Source organism: Scomber japonicus, chromosome 8 (genome assembly GCF_027409825.1).
Source record: "Scomber japonicus isolate fScoJap1 chromosome 8, fScoJap1.pri, whole genome shotgun sequence".
Classification (NCBI taxonomy): domain Eukaryota; kingdom Metazoa; phylum Chordata; class Actinopteri; order Scombriformes; family Scombridae; genus Scomber; species Scomber japonicus.
Window position 1 is genome coordinate 12904819 of NC_070585.1, and position 25663 is coordinate 12930481.

Below are 25663 nucleotides of genomic sequence, written 5' to 3' on the forward strand. Positions count from 1 at the left end.
GTGCTGTCTGGCTCTCCACTGGGATTGGCTGAGGTAATGGCAAGGGGTCCAGTGATGTCACATAGGTGGCAGGTCACAGTGTGGTCAGGGACACGGATCATGATGCTGTCATTTGTGCCAACACGGTCATAAGCTGGTCCTACTCCTACACAAGATTAATCAAAACACTTAAAACATGAGGTGACTATCATCTTTTTATGGTAAGATAATGAAAAATCAGTGAAATTGATGCTGCTTTGGCAGTTTACCTAGTCTTAACAGCCAGTCTCCTTTGCTGACGATGCAGCTGATGCCTCCAGGATACACATTCCTCATAAACTCCCAGAGCAGAGGACTAAAGGGAGGTTTGGCTGCCACCAGCTGTTCCACACTAGAAATGCAAATACAGATAGGCTTCTCTGCTGGTCTGTCCTGTTGAGTCATAGATAACAGGTTAATGAGTCTCACATCCAGTACAAAATCTTCGAATTTTCAAATTATTTGAATATGAGAGGCTTACAAATAAATAATGAATAATGTTTCTTAGATCTGGCCAATGATACACAGGTTACACCAACTAGCAGTTTATTTTTCATTCTCACTTTAATATTGTAGATTTTCTCTATCGCCTGAGGGTTCTTGCAGGATGCAGCCAGGGCATACACAGTATCTGTGGGAACACCACATACTCCCCCTTCCTCCAGCAGGCCAGCAATCTTCACAAGACCACTGGTAAGTCGAGAGTTAGCCACAGGACAAGGTAGTTCTGGAGCAGTCTCCTGCTTCACTTCTTTCTGTGTGAGGCCATAAAGCAGGGAAGATGTTCATCAAGTAAACAGACCAAAATAATGTACCAAAGAATACAATACAATAGGAGTCTCTTGACTGGTTACCTTTAATAAAGCAGGACCCATAGGTAACAGTCTCTGAGAGAAGACACAATTCACCAATGATGCCATTGCTCCATATATACAAATAATGGAAAGTATAGCAAGCATGGCCACTGTAAAGAAAATGTTATAATAATGTTTAAATAACCACAATTACTGAAATAAAGTGGAAGTATACAGTTTAAAAATATAAATATACAGTATATACTTACTTTCCAGCTGGTATGGCAATCGCTGCAGGGTGGAAAGAAGGAAACAGACCAATGCGACCTCCATGAATGCAGTTAGAAACAGCAAAACCAGGTTCCTATGGGCAGCTGACATAAACAGTGGAAGCAATTACATCTGGGTTGAAAAAAAATGAGAAAACCAACAACTACAAAAAAATGAGGTTAAACTTACCGATCAGCATGAGGAAGGCATTAATAATGAGGAAAGCAATGGCTCCTGCTGTAAAACCGTAAGCAGCCATTGTGGAAAGCTGAAGCAGGATACCTAAAAATTAAAATTTGGGATCAGAATTTTGTGTAAATTAGTCAGAAACAAATCTACCTTGAATCACATGTTTGTACTGCTGTACCTGCAAACCTAAACCAGGTCCACGTGGCCCATACTGCCACATAGATGGAAGACATGACTGATCCAAACCGGCCTGCTCCTGTGACTTGCAGCCGACTGACGTAGACCTGGATGATAGCTCCAGAGATGAGGACCCAAGGGATAGTCAGATGGAGGAAAGAGGGGTTTGTACTGGAAACAGCAGCATGAAGAGCTGAGAGAGCTGCAACCCCATTTGACAGGTAGAACAGGGCATCTGAAGTCTGGTCAGTTTGGAAAGACACCTCCTGGTCTCCCTGTTTAGACCTGCCACATGTCAAAGCCTTCTTTAGCTGGTCACTCGTGATGGGCTGTGGTCCCACAGGGATGAGAGACTTCTCTGCTATGGTGTTGATGAGACGTGAGAAGGTACCATATAGGGAGGCTGCAGAGAAGAGAGAGCAAGCTACACCAAAGAAGATGTAGTATCCCTGGAGAGGGATCTGGGGAATTGTGGATACTGTGAGCAGGACAAAGAGCAAGTTGTGGATTAGCTCCAGGACATCCATGTTCAGGCTTCCACAACAGAGCACCAATGCTGCCACCACAAAGAACCAGTTTCCCACCATCATTCCCCTCCCTGAGGTCACTTGACTGTCCTCTACAATCAGAGCGGAGGCCACAAACTCTTCCCAAGCCTTGATCAGCCAATATGTGGCATGAAGACCAAACTTTGTAGTGTGGTAGCAATCTTGGCGCAGATGGGCGTAGTAGCTGGAGAACAGCTGGGCAACTGAGATGATTGACACCCATATAGCTCCCAAGCCAAAGGACTTCATGTACCCAAAGCTGTAGAAGGCGAAGATGAAGGGTGCAACAGTGTCACAGAAGAAACCCAATGCCATTGGTTCCGCATACTTTGTGTTTTTCTTCTTCTCTTGGCCACCGCTTTGTGTGCTTGAGGAGTTGGTGGTACCAAGCAGCAGAACATTAAAGAGTGGGGTCCCGAAGCCTTTGAGGGCCAGACGCTGAGTCAGACCTTTGACAAGCAGAGCAGCTGAACCATAGATGGCAAAGAGCAGAATGAGCAACTCAAGAATCCCGGAAACCACCAGAGCCCAAGAACTTGCAACCAGAGCCACTGCTTCAAAAATCAGAGTGGCCGTGATGGCCCCAAAAACAAAAGGCATGATGTAGTTGACTGTGGCAGAGCAAAAGGCAAGGAGAAAGGACAGAAGGATATAGGGGACAAGGCCAGCGATAGCTGACTCTTTTATGCTGAGACATAAATGGCGAAGTGGGCTCTCTGTGGTGTCATTCAGCAGCATGTTGCTTGTCATGTTAGTGCACAGGGACATGTTGTTCAACATTGCTGTGGGAGGTTCAGTTGCACCAAAGTAGATCCGAGTGGCCCCATAACTGCCCCAAAGAGCAGCATAGCCAATGAAGGCGGTGCCACTCAGATGATCATATTTTCGGAAGGAAAGCAGGCCGGCCACTAGTTGGCATAGACCACCAATCAGGATGAGATGAACACCTGTAAAAGGTGTTGTTAATTAGAATAAAACAGATTTTACAAAATGAATTGCATTTTCCTTGCACAGTTAGTACAGTTCTTACCTGCAAGTATGTTCTCTACCCCCTGTGGTGCAATGCCAGTGTGTGCTCTACTGAAGTTCTGTAGAAGTACGAGGAATGCACTGATCCCATTGGATAACATGCCCAAAACTCCTGGCTCACCATAGAAACTGGCTGGAAAACCATCTGATGTAGTCATAGTCTCTATGTTGTGAAATTGTAGTTTTGCTGAAACAACTGGCAATGTAAAAATAAAAAATGTAATGACAGAAATTACATCAATGAATTAATACAATTTGTACATATTTAAAAGGTAGTGCAATACAATACAGTTGGTATACAATTGAACTATTGCTGTAATTTCCTTTCCAAAGAGGCATAGTATTATACAGAATTATAATACATCAATACCAATTATCCTTTTAAAATGACTCAAAAACAGCAGCTGTCTGTATACGTAAATGCTTTCTGCCACAGCAAAAACACTAATATCAGGACAAGGATAGTCTTTTCAAAGTTTTATAGTGATACTTGTATTCATGGTCATTTCAAAAATAACTTTAAATGTAAATAGAAACTCATCAGTTTAACCACCACCACTACAGATCATTTTAAAGCTTGCCTGAAACAAATGTCCCTGTGCTAGCAAAATATAAAGTCTTACTTGGTCAATATGCTTGGATAGATGAAGTCTTGAGCTGTTCTGAAGTAGGGAGCCTTGTTTATCATGGATAAGGCTGGTTGTAGGAGGAGCCTATAGTCCTGTAAGAAAAGACATCATTGTGTCTCATACCTAACACCCACCTTTTGTCCCGCTCAACATTTTATGCTGGTGATGGTGACTAATATGGAATTCCCTGCCCTCATGCTGTATTTCTGGCCTTCCTTGTTCCTCCAAGGAAAGCATTTTTGGCTGTCCTATATAAGATAGGCATCCTTTCACTTTAGCTGTCATCTTGACAGAACCTCTTGATAGAAAAAGGAGGAGGAACCAAGTTAAAGAACAGTAGAGAAAGGAGATCTGTGTAGAGAGAAGAAAAAGAGTGTAGCAAAAATACCTTGTTGAAGCCACGATGTTCAAGATACAGGTAAAGATTCAGAATATTTATTTATTCATTTAATTATTTTAGTTAGATAAATAGGCATTAGTGAAGAAGACTTTTGGTCATGAATTTCACATTCAATTAATTGGAAGATTTTTAAAATTCTAATATCATTAAATGGTATTTACTGTGTAGGTTTTTTTAATGGGTACACATTTAAGAGGGAATGAGCAGGTTACATGCATTTTACACTGCTGCTACACCTGTTAAGGTGTTCTATAGTGCAGCACCACCTCACCAGCAACTAGAGCGCGACATTGGTCAGCCGATTCTGGTCTATCACAGATATATTGGTATCAGTATATATGTGTAATATATGTATAATTCAACCTTTTTTTTTTCTTTTTTTTTTACATTTTTTAAAAGTTGTATAAGCAGCAATGTTTTTACAACTTAAATATTCATGTAGATTTGTTTTATGTTTGTTATTTATAGTTATTTGTTATCATTAAATTCCCAGTTAAGTTTATTGTTTCAGTGCACTGAAGTCATTATAAATAGAAATGTTTATTTTTAAACTATAACAATATTATGCATCCATTACATATCTTTGTCACAAGTTTTTGATAACCACATTTGAGTGGACAGTCACAAAATTGTGTGTTTATATATAAGATTTAATATATCATATGGCTATATATGACTTGGGGTAGAGGGGTGGCTCCTCGCCCAGTGGTCTGGGGGCACGGCCGGGGCCCCCAGACCGTGTGTGTGTGTGTGTGTGTGTGTGTATGTAAGATAAAGAAATAAAAGAAATATAAATAAATTAATGAAAAATAAAATAAAGTAAAATAAAATAATGGGCGGTGGGCTTCACCGATTGGGTATGTCTGCTTCCTGATGGGGGTCTGGACTGAGTTACTGGGGGGCCAGAGCTGGGGGGCCCTGCATGCATCCCGGGCGCTCTGACTGGGTCCTGCTCATTTTAGCATACGATTATTGTGTTGTATGTGTGTATGTATATATATATATATATATTTTTTTTTTTTTTCTTTTACATTACTATTATATTTCAACATATTTTATATTGTATCACATGTTTATTACCATTAATTCAACGTTACAATGTAGTCTACGCTCAAATTTGGGTTACAATTCCCATTCATTTATTTATTTATTATTATATTTTTTTATTTTTTTATTTTTTTATTTTTTTTATTATTATTTTTTTTTAATTTATTTTCATGCTTTATTCTTGTCTTATTTCTGTGTTTTCTCTCTCTGCAAAGGACTTACTGTTTGTTTCCCCTCTTGTTTCGGCCCTGTTCAAGTGTTGTTCTCCCCGCTGTCCTGTGCTGTGTCTTATGGTCTGTTTGTGTGTTTTGTTGGTGAATACTTGTATTGCACCATAAAATTCAATTAAAAAAGATATATAAGAGGCACACAGGCAAAGCAATTTTGTTATAGTGAAGCCACTGTCTAACTTTATTTGTACCTGGCAAAGAAAACTATAAAATCACTGTGCATGTCCACAGGAAAATACTGTAACTAATCTAAGGTAATTCAGTAAATGTTCTCCTCATAGCTTAGGTGTATTAAACCCTTTATACTTGTGTTCCACAGAAAATCATTCATCCAGCGTGGGCTATCAGAGGACTGCATAATTCTGCGGTGAAAGGTATATCAACTTCTGCTTCTTGAAGGTGACAGGTCATCGTTGCCCTTGAATTAACAGTTATGCAGATGGCAGTAATTTATCGACTTTCCACATACTAATTTGTTTTCTTCCATTGCCATTACAATTGAGACAACTTCACTTTCTTTATGAAGACTGTAAAATGCAATTGGTAGCCCTAGAAATAAAAGTAGTAACTTGACCTTGAGTTAAGATTATATTGTTATACTTGTGGTACACTGGAATCTGTTCTATCCTTTTGTCCAGAGAAGATTAAAACACTGTCACCCAGACTTCGAGAACAATGGAGACATTACATACATTCTCAAACTCTAGACCTATCAAACAAATGTTGATTCAATAGTTATACCTCATCACATTACAGACATATTATACACTAACCATTTTACTTGTATTTTCCCCTGCAGTCTTGAAGCACCCAGCCCCCGAGGACACTGTTACAGCCAGTTTTGGCAAGTTTATCAGTGAAGTGAATTCCCAGCACTTGTCCCCTTTAGTCCTCCACCGCAGTAAAAGGATGGTACTGGACAGCGTTGGAGTTGGTCTGATTGGCAGTACTACAGATGTGTTTGAACTTGCCCTGCAGCACTGCCAGGTGAGAAAAGTGAAAGAATAGACAAACTGATGCTAAAGATAAGTTACATGACTTGAACACAGTTTTGTCTCTCTGTAGTCCAATTTCTAATAATTCTCTCTTTAAATGTGTTTTCATTATCTATCACTAGTATTATTTTTGAGTCTGTGACTTGTATTAACACATCTCTATCTTTTCCCTTCAGCACATGTACGCACGTGATGACATCAGCTCTGTGTATGGACGCAAAGGCACCAGACTTTCCCCAACACTGGCAGCTTTTGTCAATGGAGTGGCGGTATGAGTAGTATAAATAAAGTCTAAATAGGTGGAACAGATGTGTCATTTGCTTTAAGTAGTCAAAACTAGAGAAGCCCTAACATAAAGCACATTATTTAATCACAGGCAGTGTTTACAGTTTAATTTCACTGAATACAGGAGCCTTATGTCTTTGCTAGCTGTATGCAAAATCACTTGATAATCATCTCACTTAATAATAATAATAATATATGCTATGGTAGATACACCATTCTTAGATTATTGAAAAAATGTCTTTTTACAGACTCACTCCATGGACTTTGATGATACATGGCATCCTGCCACTCATCCCTCAGGAGCGGTCCTTCCTGCTGTGTTAGCACTCAGTGACATGATGCCTACTAGCAGAAAACCTAGTGGCCTAGACTTCCTGCTGGCTTTTAATGTTGGCATCGAGATCCAGGGCCGGCTGATGAGGTTCTCTAATGAGGCCCACAACATCCCCAAGAGGTTAGTGCCTGAGAACATGAGTCAAATCAGATATAGGTACTTTAAGGCATATTAGCAACACTGTAGGGTTTGCAGGTTTGCTTATTTCTATATTTAGCATGGAGGACAAGTATTAACCTGACCTCTCAAGAAATAAAACATCTCTTTATTTATAGGATGTGCCACTTACAACATGTGTGACAATAATACAATACCAGAAAACAATTAGGCATCATCATGATGAGATAAAGACAAAATGATAATTCTGTTTGTTGATAAAGTCAACATGATAACAGGACAAAGGGTAAACACAATAATAATAAATACTTGGAGCGTACCAACTAAATGTGCACAATTCTTATTGTAGCGGTCATAATGTCAGTAGCCCAAAACGCAATAGGGCACTAGATTAGAAAATGCTCCTGTGGGTCATCCTGGAGTGCATGGTCAAATAACATGTTTGGTTGTTTAATTTGGGAGAACTTGTTTGAGTGGCTGCAAAGAGGTCAGCAGTGTAATTTGCAGTCTCTTAGTGGTGTCAATGAGGCATGTTTTTATGTTCCTGGACAGCAGAGGCTCTGTAGGTAGTGTTAGTACAATTATCCATGTGGAGGAGAATATCACAGAGGGCTCCCTTTGCCAAGTGTTTACAAGTCAAATTATCCACCACATTATTTGCTTGCACATCAAATACTGAAATGACTAAATATAGTTTTCCTTAAACACCCCTGAAATAAGCTGTCTCTGCATGTGGAGAGTCACATAAATAAGAAGTTGTTTGTATGGAGCTCTATTGTAACCATAATGACAGAGAGCACCAATTTTGTTCCTTTAGACACAAAATGAAATGGTACCAACTCCTCACCAAAATGTTCTGTCTTCATCTCCAGGTTTCACCCTCCCACTGTAGTGGGGACTATGGGAAGTGCAGCAGCATGTGCTCGCCTCTTGTGTTTGGATCACTCGCGCTGCAGTCATGCTTTGGCCATTGCTGCCTCTCTATCTGGAGCCCCAATGGCTAATGCTGCCACTCAGTCCAAACCCCTCCATATCGGCAATGCCTCACGTTTAGGATTGGAGGCTGCTCTGCTGGCCTCTCGAGGCCTAGAGGCCAGTCCGCTGGTCCTGGATGCTGTCGCAGGGGTAGCCGGCTTCAGTGCTTTTTATGAAGACTACGTGCCGCAGCCTTTGGGCTCACCTAATGATGAAGGCCATGTGTTCCTGCTAGAGGAGCAGGACATGGGCTTCAAGCGCTTCCCTGCACATCTGGGGATGCACTGGGTGGCAGATGCTGCAGCCTCAGTCCATAAGCTTCTTGTGGGGGCAGGTCATGGCACTGTGTCCCCAGCTGAAGTTCAGGACATCCTGCTCAGAGTCCCCCACTCTAAATACATCAACAGGCCTTTCCCTGAGTCAGAGCACCAGGCACGCCACTCTTTTCAGTTTAATGCTTGCAGTGCTCTTCTGGACGGTGAGGTGACTGTCCAGTCTTTCACCCCTGCTGCCATGACACGCTCTGACCTGCTCGCTCTGCTGAGCCGTGTTCATGTGGAGCATCCCCATGACAACCCAGCTAATTTTAACCGCATGTATGGCGAAGTCCAGGTGACACTTGTTGAGGGAGACATCCTGAAGGGACGCTGTGACACCTTCTACGGACACTGGCGCAACCCACTGACCAATGAGAGCCTGAGGAAGAAGTTCAGGAACAACGCGGGGACGGTGCTTCCCTCCGAGACGGCTGAGAGGCTGATTGAAGTTTTGGAGGAGCTGGACAGACTTGAAGACTGCAGCCCCCTTTTGTCACTGCTGCAGTGAACATTTACAGACTTTTAGACTCTACTGTAGATGAAATATTTACATTCTGTTCTCTCTTCAGTCTCTCTGTATGCTGAGGAATATTAAGGTGTAAACTGTATTCTAGTTATATTGCAAAGGGAAAAGTGGATGATTGACTAATTTCAAACATCCAATTTATATTTTTTTAGTGGTTGCAAAATACTTTGCCTAACACTGCATGACTGTGCTAATGATTATTAATCTGTAAATTTAATAAATGGAAATGGGAAAACTGTACACTCTTTACTCCAATTTTATTTCTAGTCTAGTGACTGACATTCAGAATAATTGGGACAGATTTTAAAAATCTCTCAAGGCAATCACCTTGACAAACAAAGAGTCTCTAGAGAGGGCATTCATAGCCAAGAAAGGCCTGCAACAAAACCATGTCTACACATCTATGAACAATCATGAATTATAGAAAAACTGGGTAAAATCAAATCCAATCCAATCCAACTTTATTTGTTAAGCACTTTAAAACAACCAAAGTGACCAAAGTGCTGTACAGAAGAATAAATAACACATCATAAATAAAAGACATAACAGCTCACATGAGGCCCAAAATTATATATAAAATACAAAATATATTAAAAGACAGAAAACATGAGTAAAAATAATAATTGCCACACAATAAAAAGCAATGAAAATAAGAAATTAAATCAAGTAGATAAAGTCAACATCTTACTAGGTGTCAAAGGCCAAGGAGAACATACATATGTGTTTACATTCAAGCTAGCCAATGAATCCTCAAAATACACATTTATGAATTAAGTAAAGCAAAAGAGGAGACATTGCCTTCAATCTGAGTCAGGCCTCTACTCACCCAGCAATTGGCAAAGCAAATCTACACCACATCTATAAAACCCCCCTGCCCACCATCCATACAAATGATTAGCTTCAATTACTGTAAATGTACAGTAACTGGGCAGTTAGCAGTACCATTGGTACAATGGTCAACAATTCTAAAATACAATAAAATAATGATTTAAATATAATGCACAGTTGCACATATCAAACAATTATCTGACAAAAAATGAAATTATATTGATTTGAACTTATTATTTACCTGTTTGCACATGTATTTAAGTAGTATCAATGTATGAATGTAATACAGGCAGGTCACTGGGATTTTAAAGGTATATGGCTGTCAGAATACAATGTAAATATGCAGATTTAATGGAGACACAGAGCAAGGGCTTGTGACTTCCAAATTTGCTGCAGCTGATAACAGAACAGCTGGAAGATTTTCCTGCGAGCAGCATTTGGAAATCCTGTTTGTCTGGCCGCTGCATACATTTGTTTGAAATACTTAATTTGTTTTAACTACTAACTCTTCCTTTTATATCTAAATATAAGATTGTTACAATTTTCTTCTGTGGGGAGCAGTAAGCATCCCATTTTTCAATCATCTTTTCAATTGTCCTTGTCAACCTTTTTGGTAAACTCAAATATGTTGAACACTTCTCCTCCTCCTCTGTCAATCTGCTACTGTCAGCAGCAGCAGTATTTTTGTTATATTAGTCACTAAGTCAAATCTTCATCTGAAAAGTATCTAGAGCTATAGGAGTAGAAAGTACAATATTTCTCTCTGAAATGTAGTGGAGTTGAAGTATAATGTATTATAAAATAACAATAATAGTATAATTGCTCTTTGTTGTTATTTCTGTCTGGTGAGCTCCAGCCACGCTAATGCACATACAGTTTTCATTTCTCATTTTTAGAGTTATGTTTTCCTATTTTAGTTATTGTCATTTATGTAAATTATTTTAGTATTGTTAGATGTTAAGTTAGATACAACTCTTTATGGTGGTAAGTGTACAATAATTATAATCAATCCATGCATGACTTCATGCACAAAAAACATGAATTCTTTCATGTAATATCTCATGATCTATCAGGAACACACAAAAAGTCATTAATAAATGAAAGCAATAATTCAAATGTGTTATTTCAACAAAATATTTCAGTTATTATTTATGTTGGTGTCTTCTTTGCAGTTTAAACTAGCTAAAAAGTGAAAACTGACAATTCACAGCAGTGCAGATGTATTCTGTTTTTACCAAAGATGTTATTGCTTTTTTATAAATGTAACATGGTTATATGGAAATTTTACATTGTTGGCTTTGAATTATCAGTGAAAATTAAATGGTTTCTGAGCTGCACTTTGTGATACATAAAACATGCATATGTTTACATATGTTCCCAAAATGAATCACTGGTTACTAATATAAGGTCTAAAATGGTGATTTAATTCACATTTGTAATTTTTATAATTTACTTACTTACTTACTTATCCCCATCGCGCCGGTTGGCGCATAGGGCAGCAATTTTTATAATTACGTGATGCCTTAATAAACAGGGGGACTGACTTTATTTTAGTGGTCACAAAGATGATTGATGTATAATCTATAAATAGTTAAAACATGAAATACCAAAAATTACCAGTTCAACACTTTATTTGAAAGGCCGCAAACATGATTAAGTCATTCTTTGTTAGTTACAATTACAACTAATGAACTAATGTAACCAACAACCTATAAACCTACAGTATAAATCCACACACAATACACAATACAATGTCCCAACATTATGAACTTCAAAACAAAATTTGGTTAATAATAATCTAATCACAGTTGACACATTTAATACCATACAATATAAATATACAAACTATACCGTACAATTCATTATTTTTAAAAATAAATGTATGTATTCAATGTTATATAATTGACAAGTGTTAAATATTCATGTAGAGTATTGAAGTTACTGTTCTTGTGAGCAGAAAGATTACAAGAAGTTTTCATGAGCTTTAGTGTGAGAAATTATTGAACTGATCCGTTCCACTGGCCAACATTGTTGCGTGAAACTTCCTGGGACGATCAGGATCCTAAAATGAACAAAAAGATAAATACACAGTGTAAGTGCAAGACTGTGAAATTATAATCTGCACAGAATATAAGAATTAATTTATACTTGTACTCATTTTACCTGTATGGGGTAAGCGCAGGTGGGGACATAACGGATTACAAACCCACAGCGCCTCCTCTGGGATGTGTTGGGATCACTGGCATGGACAAGGAGTCCATCATGAACCTATTGAAACAATGATTAAAATCATAATTAATTCTCTTTATATTGAGCTCAACCCTGTCACCTTTAACATGGACCCCAGGAAGAGTAGCTGTTGCCTGGGTAACAGCTAATGGGGATCCAAATAAACTAAACTAAACCTTTAGTCAAAAAAAACCTTCAAAAACTTACAGACATCTGCCCAGCTAAAAGGGGGCAAAGCACAGCCTTCTCACTTTGCACCAGCTCCTCTGGGATCTCCTGATTGACTGTCAGCATGTTTCCAGGGCGGGTGGCCTGGTGGTGGGGCAACATGCCAGAGCAGTGGCTGCCTACAGGAGCCAAAAGAAAGTTGTAAAGCAAATTGTTGGGTGGGAGTCAAGTAAAGTATTTCATGGAAACGTCTCTGAATTTGTTTAGCTACAGTCTCACCAGGATGGTGGCTTAAGGTATAAACCTGCATGAAAAGCATAAATGTAGAGGAGCGGAGGTACCTGGGATAACCTGAAGGGCACCATTCTCTTTCAGTGAGTCATCCAAAGCGAGCCATACAGACAGAACAGGGCCACCGGCAATGCCCCAGTACCTGTGAACACAATGATTACATTTGGATGAAACAAAACAAAACAAAACACTTATTGTTATTGTTTCTTCAGCATGTAAATCTACCTCATATCCTGATGCCAGGCCACATATGGCAGTGTATTCTCTCCAGCTGCAGGTTTGCTTTCCTCCTCTTTATTCTCCTGGGTGTCAGATGATTTGAGTGCTGGGTATTTGCAGATAAAGCGGGAGTCCAGTAGGATGACATCCAGGCCCAGGATGGCTGTGATCACTTCCAAGAGACGAGGGTGTTTGGTCAAATCCATCACCCACGGATACTGAAGGTGAACATTATGGAGGCTATACTGGGTGTACTCTTCACCTGGAGATACACATGAAGACATAACCTTCCCATTAAGTGAAAAGTAATGCAATACTAAAGCTTCATCATATACGGTTTTTAACTCATTTCTTAACTCCTTTTTTTCGGCTGTCCTTTCTCATCTTTTCACTCCTCATCTTCAGACCCCTTCACCCTCTGGTGTTACTTACCAAATTCCTTCTCGAACTCAGAGAAGCCACGCCTGGCCTCCCTCAGCTCCGTCTCATTCAACACAGGCAGTGCTGAGAGGAAGCCCTGCATGTTGTAGGTGTCTTGCAGTTTGACTGTTGTCATCTTGATTGGACTGCTTCAGTCTGCCTCGTGCTTTCTGCTCCCAATATTTGTATGGTGGTGAGAACAAAGAGAGAAAATAAAGTTTAAATATGGCAAATGTTCAGTCCAAGAATATGTTTTCCATGCATGTAGACAATTTGAACTTAAGCTTGTTTACAGTGACATAAAAATAAAACATGCCCTGCCCACCTGATGGGAAAAACATCCAACCACATTTAGGTGGGTCACACTCAGCACCACCTTGTTCTTCCAGACCTTCGCGACTAATATAACCCTACTGACTACACCTCAGTGCCTAACTGAAACAAGTCTAATGTGTCCATTCAGAGTCTCCTTGTTAAACAATCTGTTTCTTGAAACAAGTCAGGAAAACAGTGTCAGATTTGTTTTAGTGGACAAGTTGAAGGCTAAAATTTTTCTTTAGCCTCCATGATCTTGGGAGCGTAATATCTGCCTTCACAAGTACAAAACATTCAATTCAATTCAAAGAACTTCATTCAATCCCCCAAAACAAGCACACACATTCAATACAACACACAGGATAGATGATACAATAAGTAGTTTGAATACTAAAAAAGAAAGAGTATTAGGTGCATACAGTATTAACAGATACAGAACATATATTATTAGATTACAATAAAATGCTTATTTTATTAAGTAAAATTAGCAAAACCATAATGTAAATATATTAGTCTTAATTATAAGTATTGTAACAGTAAGTATTTGATTGGCTCCATACCTTTTTATCTTCTCTTGCTGTATCTTTGAGACTGGATGCTCTCAATCTCCTAAGGCAGGTAATATATATACTGTACAGAATGACTGGTGGAAATTCCAGTCATGTACCATCATCTGACATTAGTCATAACTATAAGGAAAAGGAAAACCCAGGCCACCATGACAGATGACACTGATTTGCACTTTAGGTGTGGTGGGACATTCAAAGAGCTTCTTCAACTACAAGTAAGATGAAACCCTTTCTTTTCAAGACCAACGCGTGACTTTGAGTTCTTTAAATTTCCAGGAATAACGTCATCGTTTACAACGAGGAAGCAGAGCCTCACTGATGTACCGACAATGGAGCTATATTTGGCACTGTCTGTCTTCTCAAATTGATATAAGTAATTAATTTGAGTTCACAGTAACTCATTATCATGTCAGGCTAACTTTTCCAATCATCACAACCTAATATTCAACTTCTCTTTCCTTGTCAGAAATTCAAGAGAATGAAGGAATGGTGACTGATCACACGACAAAGAGACATTTCAAATTGTGTGCAGTGAGTGTGTGAGTTCATGTGTGTGAACAGAGCTGGAAAAGAGGGGAAACCCTAATGGTCTCCTTTTTAAATGAATGGACACTGGTTTTTCCTTTTTACATTTCTACATACAGGACCAGTAAAGACTTAGAACCACCTTCATATTCCCTTGAATAAGAAAGTGTTTCTAAATGTTTTCCTGATGTTTTATGTATATGATTATAACAGTGCTGACACGTCCATGCTATTTTGTGTAAATGGGATTAAAAGCAAACAAAGAGTAAAGAAAACAAAACAACCCTCTAACTTAATACGTAACTTTATTCTCATTTATAATTAGGGAAGAAGGGTTGTTGCTCGGAACCATACACACACGTTATCAACTTCCTTCTGTGAATGGTCAACCTCTATTATATGTGTGTGGTAATAAAAACAAACACAAAAAAACCAAAAAACCCCAACAGCATCATCTTTCTTCAGAGTTAATTCTTACATTATACTGTCTGTGAATCAGATGAATTCATAAATGAATGACTAAATTAACACAATAGTAATAGTTTAATAGATTACTATCAAGAGATTGTTTTATAAAACACACTTCACATGTTTCAGTACAAAGAAAGGTTAAGAAATCTTATAGTCTTTTACAGGAACAAATCATTCTTAGAGCAAAACTCCGAGTTACCCATTAATAACTTGTGATGTGTGATGATGTGTGTCAGTAGTCTCAGTTCAGATGTGGGCCACTGACCCTTAAAAGTAAACTTCCCAACTTCCTTCAGTGACAGAGCAAACATGAATTCTGCTGCACACTCCAGGAAACAAAACCCAGCTCCTTAGAAGCTGTTCAGGGGAACTTCCACTGAAATGCAATTTCCATGTCGGAGTTTGTGACATCAGTGATGTTTTATTGTGTTTTCAGCTGTTCTATCAAGGTTAACTTGTATAACAAAGAGAAAAAATATAAACAAATATCATAAATAAGGTGATAAATATGGGTAGCTTCCATCTGTTGTAAAGATATTAAAGAAAGTAACAAATTGCAAGAAAGATGAGATCAGTTCTTACAATTAACTTTATTATTATGAATATATATTGCTTTTTCAAATGTAACAACTTACTATCCAAGTCAGAAAAAAAACATTAAGAGAAAGATAATTATTAGAAAGAGACATATTGTATTAAATAGATATAAGTACCAATATTGGTAACTGCTTATGTTTTGATAATATACTGAACACAATATAGACAATAATCTACAATTTAACTATAATATTTCTTCATTTCCATGAAGTTTTACAAACAGAAACCTTAAAGAGAAGAGATTGCATGTCACCCCAGATTATTTAAGGAGGGTTACTTTAAAATGTCACTATATACTTTTCTTTTTCTTTTCAATGTATTCAGATAAAAGTGCTGTAACACAGTGTGACAGACAACTGAAATTAGAGTGCTAAAATTGCATTTAGAGTCCAGCAGACTTCCTGGAGGGCCTCTGTAATGATGCTATGCTGGTTTTCCATGAGATAATACAAATCTTTGTGCAAGAGTTTCTGACATATTAATGATTCTAATTATCTCCCTCTTAGTTTGACTCTTTTTCCCTATTTGGGTGCTTGGGACAGAGTGGGTGGTGCTGTTTTCTTTGAGGATAAGCTCTGTCTCCACTTTGTGTCCTCTTGTCTCCTCCTAGTGGTTGTTTCTCATTATTGCAGCGGTGGATAAGCACAGGGTCCTTGTTTGGAGGCGTTTTCTTCAACAGCAGCCGCTGCAGCATCTGTTTATCAGACCGCTCCCGTCGAAAGTCATCCTCATAAACCTTGAGCTGTAATGTCAGAACCACAGACAGAATCATTAAAACATATGAGACTCCAGTGAGAAAAATACTTGAAGGAATTTATAGTTGTGAAAATATGTCATCTGTCCCTGCATGGATTTATTTGTTAAACAAGGATCCATGAGACTGTGTAATTAATGCAGTAATCTGACATGGTGTTGCCTATACATTCCATATCTAACCAATACAACATGGTGTTGAGGTCTCTAGGCAACAGGTGCCATTGACAAAATAATCTAGTGCACTGTCTCACACTTTCACTTTTACAGTCTTGCACAAATGTTTTGTTAATGTGAGGTTTAAACCACAGATAGGGACATTAATATGTATTACATATAAATGTGCACATGCATATGGAAGAGAGTGTACTGTGTGTGTGTGTGTGTGTGTGTGTGTGTGTGTGTGTGTGTGTGTGTGTGTGTGTGTGTGTGTGTACTGTGTGTGTGTGTGTGTGTAGGTGTGTGTGTGTTTGTGTGTGCATTTGTGCAAACAACTACCTGCTCTTGCAGTAGTGCCACCTGTTGGCGCATCTCCTCCCTCTTCTTCCTCAGTCTCCGGTTCTCTTGTATGGTGTGTTTGTGGTCATTATGCTCCGTTTCATATTCAGCCTCATAAATCTGGGTCTGCATTAATATGATAGATATATGGTGGTGAGGCGATACCAAATTCATATCTTCTGATCACAATATCTCTGATATTTGCTTAGAGCATAACAGGAACTGTCAGTGCAGAGCAGAACAGAGCAACCACTTGGTGGTGCAGTTCACCATCTAATGCCTGTCTCATTGTGCAACACTGAGGAGATCTTTCCCCGGCAACAGTGAGTTGACATCAGTTTTGCTCTCATCACATGAGAAATGGGAACATTTTTGATGCTGTGCTGAAGGAAACAGCCCACCTGACATCTCAGTGCCTCCAGCTGGTCTTTTAGATCCTGAACCTCTTGCTGGGAGTCTCCTGGTGCTCCCAGTGGGGTGCTGCTGCTCTGCCTTTTTCCCTGCAGCCATGGCTCTGAACTGGAAGAAGCTGGAAAAAAGGAAGATGAAGGGTTGTATCCAGCGACGTGGCTGGGTGACAGGTCGGGACCTTCAGGAGGATCAATGGCGGGGCATGACACAGGACTGCGTACCATAGTACTGAAGCTTCCCTTTAGTAAAGACACAAGACAAATTGATGAACAATATTCAAGTTATAGCTCAGACAATATTAATAGAGATGATAATGGATAAAGTTGCAGGCAGTTAAACTGACCAACATACAGGTACAATACCTGTTTGGGAGGTGTGAAGTCTCTTTCTGGGTGGTGCAATCTGCTCTCCAGCAGCCTGATGTATTCTTGCAGCTCTTGGTTTTTTTTCAGCTCCTGCATTAGTGCCTGCTCATAATACTCCTTTGCGCTCTGCAATAAGTAAACAGCATATGTGGGTTATCTACCACCGTCTATACCAGCAAGACAATAACCCACAGTTTAGGAAAGTCCCCAAACACCCACCTTTTAGGGTCAGTATGTGTATATACAATATCTCCCATGTGTAAGTATTTTCGTGTGTTTACCTGTTGGTGCTCCACTTTGAGCAGCAGTCTGCTGTTCATCTGTTTGATGGCAGAGTTCTCCAGCTCCAAAGTCTCCAGTCTGTGCTGCAAACTCAGTGTGGCACTGCGATAAACCTGGTCCCAGTCCTCATTCAGCTTCATCAGCTGTAACACATCATCATTATCATCATATAGTCATCAGTGCCACAACATAGGCATCAGGTAGTGAATTCAGACCAGCGAGGTGAGACACTTCGCTCTTCGGTACATGCTCACTCTCTAAATACATTACATTTTACATCACTTGAGAGAATTATTTTCCCTTGTCTCGTTTTCATTAAGCAGCATCAAATTAAAATCTGGAAGCAAGGGTTGTATAATTGTGAAAAATGTAACTTTCATGACAATTCTTCACACCTTAGCAGCAGTTTTCACATAACGCCCACAGTCCTCCTCTGGTTTACGGAGAGAACTAAATGTTATTGCCAAGATCAGCAATACAAATGTGGCACTGCACAGAGTCTGCACTAGGTTAAGGTTGATGTTCTACCTCTTTGTTGACTCTGCGGAGCTCAGTGTTCTTGTTTAGCAGCAGCAGTTTCTCTTGGTCTGTGGAGGTGACTGTCATACTCTCAGTGATCAGAGTGACCTGCTCCTCCGCAGACAGCAGCCTGTCACCAGCAGGACTCACTTCCTCTGTCCTTCACACACACCAATACACAGACACAATTTGAACATACACACATACAGATAAATAAAGTTATAATGATGAAGAACATTAGCAGAGGATTTTCATTAATAAGCAAACAAATGTACGCACAAAAGAACGTCAGGTACTTTTGAACACCCACTCACACAGAGTGCACTTACAGAGAATAAAAATGGAGCTATTATGCACACCCACGCGCACACATGCATGCACAGTCATATTATGCACTCAAGACACTCCAACACACTCTGACATATACACACACACACACACACACACACACACACACACACACACACACACACACACACACACACATACACACACACACACACACACACAGTGGTGCATTTCTCTGCATCTGCTCTCCTGGCCAATCAAAATTTCTGTTTACTATCACATGCATTTGTGTATCAATGGCCTCTAGAAAGAGTGGGGTGATGAGCTGTGGAAAATGTTGATTTCTTTGGAACCAGTGGACAATACCAGAAAGCAAATATTTGCAAAGGTTAATTAGTCAAACTAGCTTTCTATACACCAGCCCTGTAGTGAGGTCTCATCTAAAAGGAATAGCTGACAGGAAAGGAACAGGGATTTAAAACCCAGAGGGCAATCTGCTTATGGAAGAGCACACAACATAACTCTACATGTAGCCCCCGGGGCTTCTTCACACAAAACGTACTGCAGGACTGCTCACAGAGCTGAGTACTACAAAGAATCCAATCTGCGATCACCTCTCATCGCCCTTAAGGCTAGACTCCCCCGCAAACACATGCTTTCATCCACTTACGCGCACTGTCCCGCTATGTGAAAAATGGTGTTACACAATTTCATAGAGCTGTGCTGCCAGGTCAAGGCAGTAGACATGGGAAAATGTCTGTCTTTTTAATGCTGTAATATCACATTTAACAAGCTAATTACTTACAGGTTGTATGCTGTATATTTGACAAGATACTGTTTTATAAAGACTGTACTACCAGGTTCAGAAGATTTCATAACACAGTACCCCTGTGGGATCAATGAAAAGCGGGATTAGTGGAATTAAGTGTGAAATAATACTTGAACATTTTGAGAACCAGCAGGTGGTTAGTTTAGGTTAGCATGAAGACCACAAACATGAGGAAAAGCTATTTGGGCTCTATCTGACATTAAAGTGAGTTTTAGAGTTGCTTGTGAGAGGGTTTTGTTACCTTGGAATACAGTTAATGGTTTACCACTGTTTACAGTATTTATGCTAAGCTAAGCTAACTGGGTTCTATCTGTAGCTTCATATTTATCCTGCACACGAGAGTAGTATTGACCTTATCATCTAACTGTCAGCAAGAAAGCAAGAAAGCATATTTCCCTGAATATTGGTTATTTCTTAAAGAACACTTGATGCTGGATAACATTAAAAATGTGTCGTTAACAAGCTAGAAACAAGCGTGTTTTCCTTACTCCCTGAAAAGCTGGTAATTTCAGGCAATACGTTAAGGATATGTTCTCCACAAAGTACAGTGATATTTTCTGGAGATGCTGTTTATTAATGTTTGTGTGAAACCATAATCAAAACCCAGAGTCAAATGATGGTATTTGTCTAAATCTGCACTTTGTGCTATCTGTCGTCCCTCTGGGTTCCACAACACAAAAAACAGCTTTAGTCAAGGCTGTTTATGGTCAATAATGAGTTATTCATCCACACCGACAACAGTTCTGCTGTTTTGGGTGTGGGATGAAAGCAGAAGATGAAAATGAAACGAAATTAACTGAAATGGGGCCTCATTTTAGAGACCACTATGAGCACAACATACCCACATTGATTGTCAGTGTTATGAAATCATAAAGTGTTCTCATTTCTTTTGTGAGATACATTTTTATGACCTCATGGGAAACTCCACGGTGACTCTTTATTCCTCCTCCTCCTCTTGAACAAATGGCTTTCCATAATAAAACTATCTGAACAGCTCTAAAAACGTGATCGAGCACATCATTTATCTTTACTGTGGGTTTCACAACAGTTACAAGAAGTCCACAGTTTGGTAAGAGTGGGATGAAGGCGGGGGATTAAATAAAACTAAATGAAATTAAATGAAGCCTCATTTTAAAGGCCAATATGAGCAGAAAATGCTAACATATCCATGTCCAATACCCTATCTTGGCACGTCAGCACTGTGTATTCAGTCGTCCTGTTGGGACCACACCATGCTGCTTGTCTCCCTGCTCCAGAACATTTTTCTCTTTTAGTTTTTCTGACAGTTGATATACACTGTGTGACCCAGTTTCACAAAGTTTTCAATCGTATGCCGTCTTGGAAGGACACAAAAAATGCCACTGCTTCCTACATCAATATGGTAATTCACTGTCACGACATATGATAAAGAAGATAATATTTCTTTCTTTTGCTTCCGGCAACTTTGACAAAATATCACTCTAGTTGTATCTGTGACTATAACTGGTTGGTGGTTACAGTGAGAGAGAGAAGTGTGGAGTTTCACTATTTCAACATTATTTAAAGCTGACTGATCACTTGTTTGGGTCCACATTAACAACATGACACTTTGTCACTTAAATATAAAGTGTGAACCAGAATACAAACCCTATTTCAAGTTTATGACTTAGAATTATGTATTTGGCCATGTTTTATTACCTTTTTTACACAACTGATATGAAATAATCAATAATGATAATCAAGTGATCTCATTTCTATGTGAGATACAACGCTATGACCTCAGGGGAAACTCCGCAGTGACTCTTTATTCCTCCTCCACCTCTTGAACAAATTACTTTCTTTAATAAAACTGTCTGAGCAGCTGTAAAAACGTCATCAAGCAGACAATTTCTTTATACTGTGGGTTTCACAACAGAATTTCACTGACTACCAATAATGATCAGACTGCTGTAACATGAAACATACACATGTCACTTTGGCCTCATTTTAAGGCAGCCTGGTGAAAATATGAACTAGACAATTACAGGAACTTCTGTACCATATAATACAACCGGCCTACAATCAATACTACCTTTGTTCTTAGTGTATCATGTTTAACTTCTGTTCATTCTGTGTCAAAGAGATGTTCATTTTACTTGATGGTACAGTAGTTGTTGAACTAGAATATTATGGATTACACTAAGATATAGGTTTTTTGTGTCCACAGATGTATATAAAGTAGAAACATAGATTATACATACCATAATTCTTCATCTGATTTATGTTCCTGGTGGCTCTGAGGGAGGCTGCTGTCACTTTTAGGTGGAACATCTTTCTCTGTTTCTTCTGCTGCTGATAATGATGAGAACGATGACAAAGAGAGCACATCTCCATCCATGACTGATCAAATCCTCATTAAGTCTAAATACAAAATGAAAATGCTGCGATACACACACAGACACACACACAGAAGTTCCTCTTCACAAAGCTTTCGCGAAGCATGTGGGGGAAAGTAAATAGTGTCGTCAGTACTAATACGCAGCAGAAGAGGAAGTAGACCACATGATGCACAGCTAGAAGAATAGGAAGTGACACTGACAAACTGTTTTAGATTTATGTTAAAGAGGGTTTGTCCCACTGTGGGTAACTGTTAAAGCTCACACAGCGGGATGTGCAGTGTTCAAAAAGTTTACACAGTTGACATGTTGTTTTGTTTTGACATCATTTGGAGAATCCGGGAAACTCCACTCAGGGGAAGAATTGTGTGTTAATATCTGTACCCTATTTGTGTTGTGTGTCTATGTCTGTTGTGTGCTGAGAGGCAGTTTTCTGTGAGCTGAGCTGTTGTCCTATGTTTTCAAATGAGCAATTCAAGAAGGAACTAATAGGTGGGAAGCTGGATAGATATGCATAATTTCTGCATGATTATATATTGCAGGACATGTAATTGATAATAATGGTAATGCATACATTTATTCATGACAAATAATGATAGGGTCAGGCTGATTGCATACACCAGTCAGCTCATTACTGGGGTTGAGGGAAGCAGTCTGCAACAGGTTAATTAGTAAATCACATGTTCATCCAAGGGACAATCAAGCAAATTAAAGGATTTTTGTTAATTATGTTCCTCTTAGTCAGGCTAAGCTGTCTTTTATTAACACTAAGAAAATTAATTTGACAACATCGTTTGCTACTCATCCTCCTCCGCCAACCGAGTCCAAGAGATTCAGGGCCACTTGTGGTAAAGAACTTGTCTGAGAAATAGGTGCAGCGGGGCAAAAGATAAGAGCTGTGGTGTAGCGGCTCATGAAAATACACTGCACTACAGCTGATTAGGATCTTTCATAGTTGATGTTAAGAGGTTGAAGGCAAATAGAAACTCCTGCACCTTTATCAGTAAAAACTGTCTGCATCACTATGTCCTTTCCTTTAGTGGGACGTACATAACAGTTTTGTTTTGTAAGATAAGAACATAGATGATGCACAAATACCCAGAAGGCTATTCAAATGTGAAAAAAAGCTTATAAGATAGTCAGTTACTTGGAGGAAACCTGCAAGATGAGGAAAAAAGACCTTTATGACGAACGATTTCACACTTGTTGCATTTATTTTTGTCTTCTACTAATACTGCTCTTTACTGTATATTTGAATATATATGAACCTATAAATGTAATGTTGTATCCATTTATGTTTTTCATTGGGTTTAGATGTGTTAGCACTTTGTGAGGCTGTATTCATGCACTGTGTTGACGTAAACACTCATCCCATGCAAACATGCTCACAATCACAATGATGATATGATCTTTAGCAGACATACTGTTAATCAGAACTTTAGGTTTGCATGCCAGCAATAAACAGAGAGTACAGATAAGGCTACTTGGAATGCATCTCACAGTGAATAGGGCTGTAAAAAAAAATCAGCACGGAGGTCTGTCATTACAAACTTATGCCACTGATCTGAAATATTTCAACTACTTTGGTCCAGATTGTGAGACTGACTGACAGGGCCATCCTGAAATCCGAAACAGGAAGTTCTTAAACAATGGATGATGCACAAAGACTGAGTTGGCTACTGTATTTACTTACAAAACTGTTAACTGGTGCAATATATTTGAAACTTTCAACATTAATTTTTCATGTTGTAATAGTTTTGATGGTTGATATGATGCCTTACCAAATTTTTGGCAAGGCATGAAAATAAACTAACGATGTGATGGTACTTCAATTCACAGTGTAAAATATCATTGTCAAAAATAAATTGTTTCTGTGAAAAATGACTGACCCTATTAATTCAAAATATGCTAACAGTAGATAACAGGAAACAGCTTTTCAACCAGTGAAAAAAGTGAAAAAAAGTTGTTGTTTTTTTTAGTAGAGTGTTATTATCTGTGGAATCCAGAGCGCTGAGTCAAAGTTGCTGTCATTTACCCATCTGATGCTCCACCATGAGATAAAAGCAGGAAAGGCAACAAAATGTGTCAGTGCTGCCTGGTGGCTTCGACTTGCTCCAGTGATTCCACTCACATGCCTGTACCATCTATCATGAACGCCAGTCAGAGTATTGCTGTGCCAAGCAGAGGCTTTGCTGGGAGGCCCAATGAGAGTAGCGATGCAGTGCCTTTATTGACCCAAGCCTCTGTCAAAGCCAAGGACAAATGGGCTGCTGCTCCACGGGGGGATTGATTTTTGGTCTAACAGGACATCGTGGAGAGGAATAGAGAGTGTCCCACAGAGTGAGGATGACTGAGAGGTAGATAGTTCTCCTGGGTTACTGCCGCTCACATTTGTGTCTGAACTGAATACTTCATCAACAGCTAAAAGGACAGAGTGTGGGTTTGGGAACTGGATTGGAACAAGTTTGGCTTTTTAGCACTTTGTCCCTCTGCAGAGTCACTCTAATGCTAACAGTTGTATCACCTGTTTAGTCCCGAGCTTCAAAAGCTTGACAGACTCATCTAGAGTCAACGATTGAATCTGACGGAACAGTTCCAGGTTCAGCCGCTGAATGTATTTCTGTACATCTTAACTAAGATCTATCAAAATAAATCAGAACTGGCATGTACGTGTCTGTATTGCATGACTATGGGTGAGTCTGTGAGTGAAAGTGTACACCCTGGAGAAGTGATGTCTAAACTTCGCAAAGCGTTAACCTCTCCTGTCCTGCTTTACCACAAACAGAAGTGCTACACATGAAGGGCTGCATGCATGCAAACCTGGATACACAATTCTGCATTTTTGATACTGGTCTTATGGGACCAGCACAGTAGAATTATATTTCACTGATCTGACTAGCAAATCAAAAAGCAGCCCTACATATCAAAGTTATTTCCTATGCATGGCACAATGTCACATAAATGATATATTTCAATGTATAAAATGTAATAGCTGATCTGCGTGCAACACATAAGAATGCAAGAAGCAATGAGAGATAAAGAGACATGGCATAAATCATTTGTGTCCTCCAAAAAAGAATGAGTTAGCATTCAGACCCAAGCAACCGAAGGTTATTTTAAATGCGGAGGCTGTCAATAATATAAAAGGCTTTTTAATTAAGCATCTGATGGCATGCTGGGCCTTACCCTGTTGGCAATATTCACATGAAATGAGGCTGTTGTTTAACAATGAAGAAAATTTGTGATGTTTTTTTCTTGAACGAGCTCGGGGGATCTCAGCTGCTTGCAGTATTTTATCAGAAAAGTTTGGCACTGGGTGGAGGAAGGCAAATAGAAAATCGATTAAGTGGCCAGTTCATTCGAAAGATGAAGACAAATGTTCAGATAAAGCAAACACTACTTCTTAACTGATATTGATCACATGTAATTGTGCCTAGCTCTTCTATGCAACACATCTAAAAATAGTGTACCAAATTTGTATAAATCCACAGATAAAAATAAATGTTTGCTAAAAATTGCTATCTCCAGCTGCTTTGGAAGTTTGAAACCAAACAATAACAGCAAAAAAAAAAAAAAAAACTATATGCTGTGCTGTTTGGGGAAAAATGGGCAGGGTCAGATAAGGTAATGACCACTCAAAGCATTTTTTATACTACATGTCACATTCACCCATTCACACACATTCATACCCTGATGGCAGTAGCTACCACGCAGAGTGCCAACCTGCTCATCAGGAGGAAACTCATTCATACACATTCACATACTGTTGGCACAGCAACAGGAGTGTCTTGCCCGAGGACACATCGACATGTGGATTGGAGGAGGCTGGACTCGAACCTCCAATTTTCCAAT

The 25663-nt window shown here is 39.2% G+C and overlaps 3 protein-coding genes across 3 annotated transcripts; 1 reads left to right on the forward strand and 2 right to left on the reverse strand.

Annotated features, from left to right (window-relative positions):
* The first annotated feature begins 4057 nt into the window (after positions 1 to 4057).
* LOC128363173 (cis-aconitate decarboxylase-like) lies at positions 4058 to 8862 on the forward strand. The gene is made up of 6 exons (XM_053324108.1): positions 4058 to 4072; positions 5651 to 5705; positions 6131 to 6318; positions 6503 to 6595; positions 6860 to 7065; positions 7935 to 8862. The coding sequence occupies exons 1-6, from the start codon at positions 4058 to 4060 to the stop codon at positions 8860 to 8862; spliced, it is 1485 nt and encodes a 494-aa protein (XP_053180083.1).
* Positions 8863 to 11646: 2784 nt separating this feature from the next.
* Positions 11647 to 13198, reverse strand: zgc:174917 (uncharacterized protein LOC565650 homolog). Its single transcript, XM_053324112.1, has 6 exons — positions 13048 to 13198; positions 12622 to 12877; positions 12447 to 12538; positions 12145 to 12284; positions 11872 to 11976; positions 11647 to 11770 (listed from the first exon to the last, which is right to left on the reverse strand). The coding sequence occupies exons 1-6, from the start codon at positions 13169 to 13171 to the stop codon at positions 11693 to 11695; spliced, it is 795 nt and encodes a 264-aa protein (XP_053180087.1). The 5' UTR covers positions 13172 to 13198; the 3' UTR covers positions 11647 to 11692.
* Positions 13199 to 15078: 1880 nt separating this feature from the next.
* On the reverse strand, positions 15079 to 21902 carry si:ch211-153b23.7 (uncharacterized). The gene is made up of 7 exons (XM_053324109.1): positions 21677 to 21902; positions 18350 to 18500; positions 17821 to 17964; positions 17537 to 17665; positions 17165 to 17413; positions 16764 to 16889; positions 15079 to 16254 (listed from the first exon to the last, which is right to left on the reverse strand). The coding sequence occupies exons 1-7, from the start codon at positions 21811 to 21813 to the stop codon at positions 16015 to 16017; spliced, it is 1176 nt and encodes a 391-aa protein (XP_053180084.1). The 5' UTR covers positions 21814 to 21902; the 3' UTR covers positions 15079 to 16014.
* Positions 21903 to 25663: the final 3761 nt, after the last annotated feature.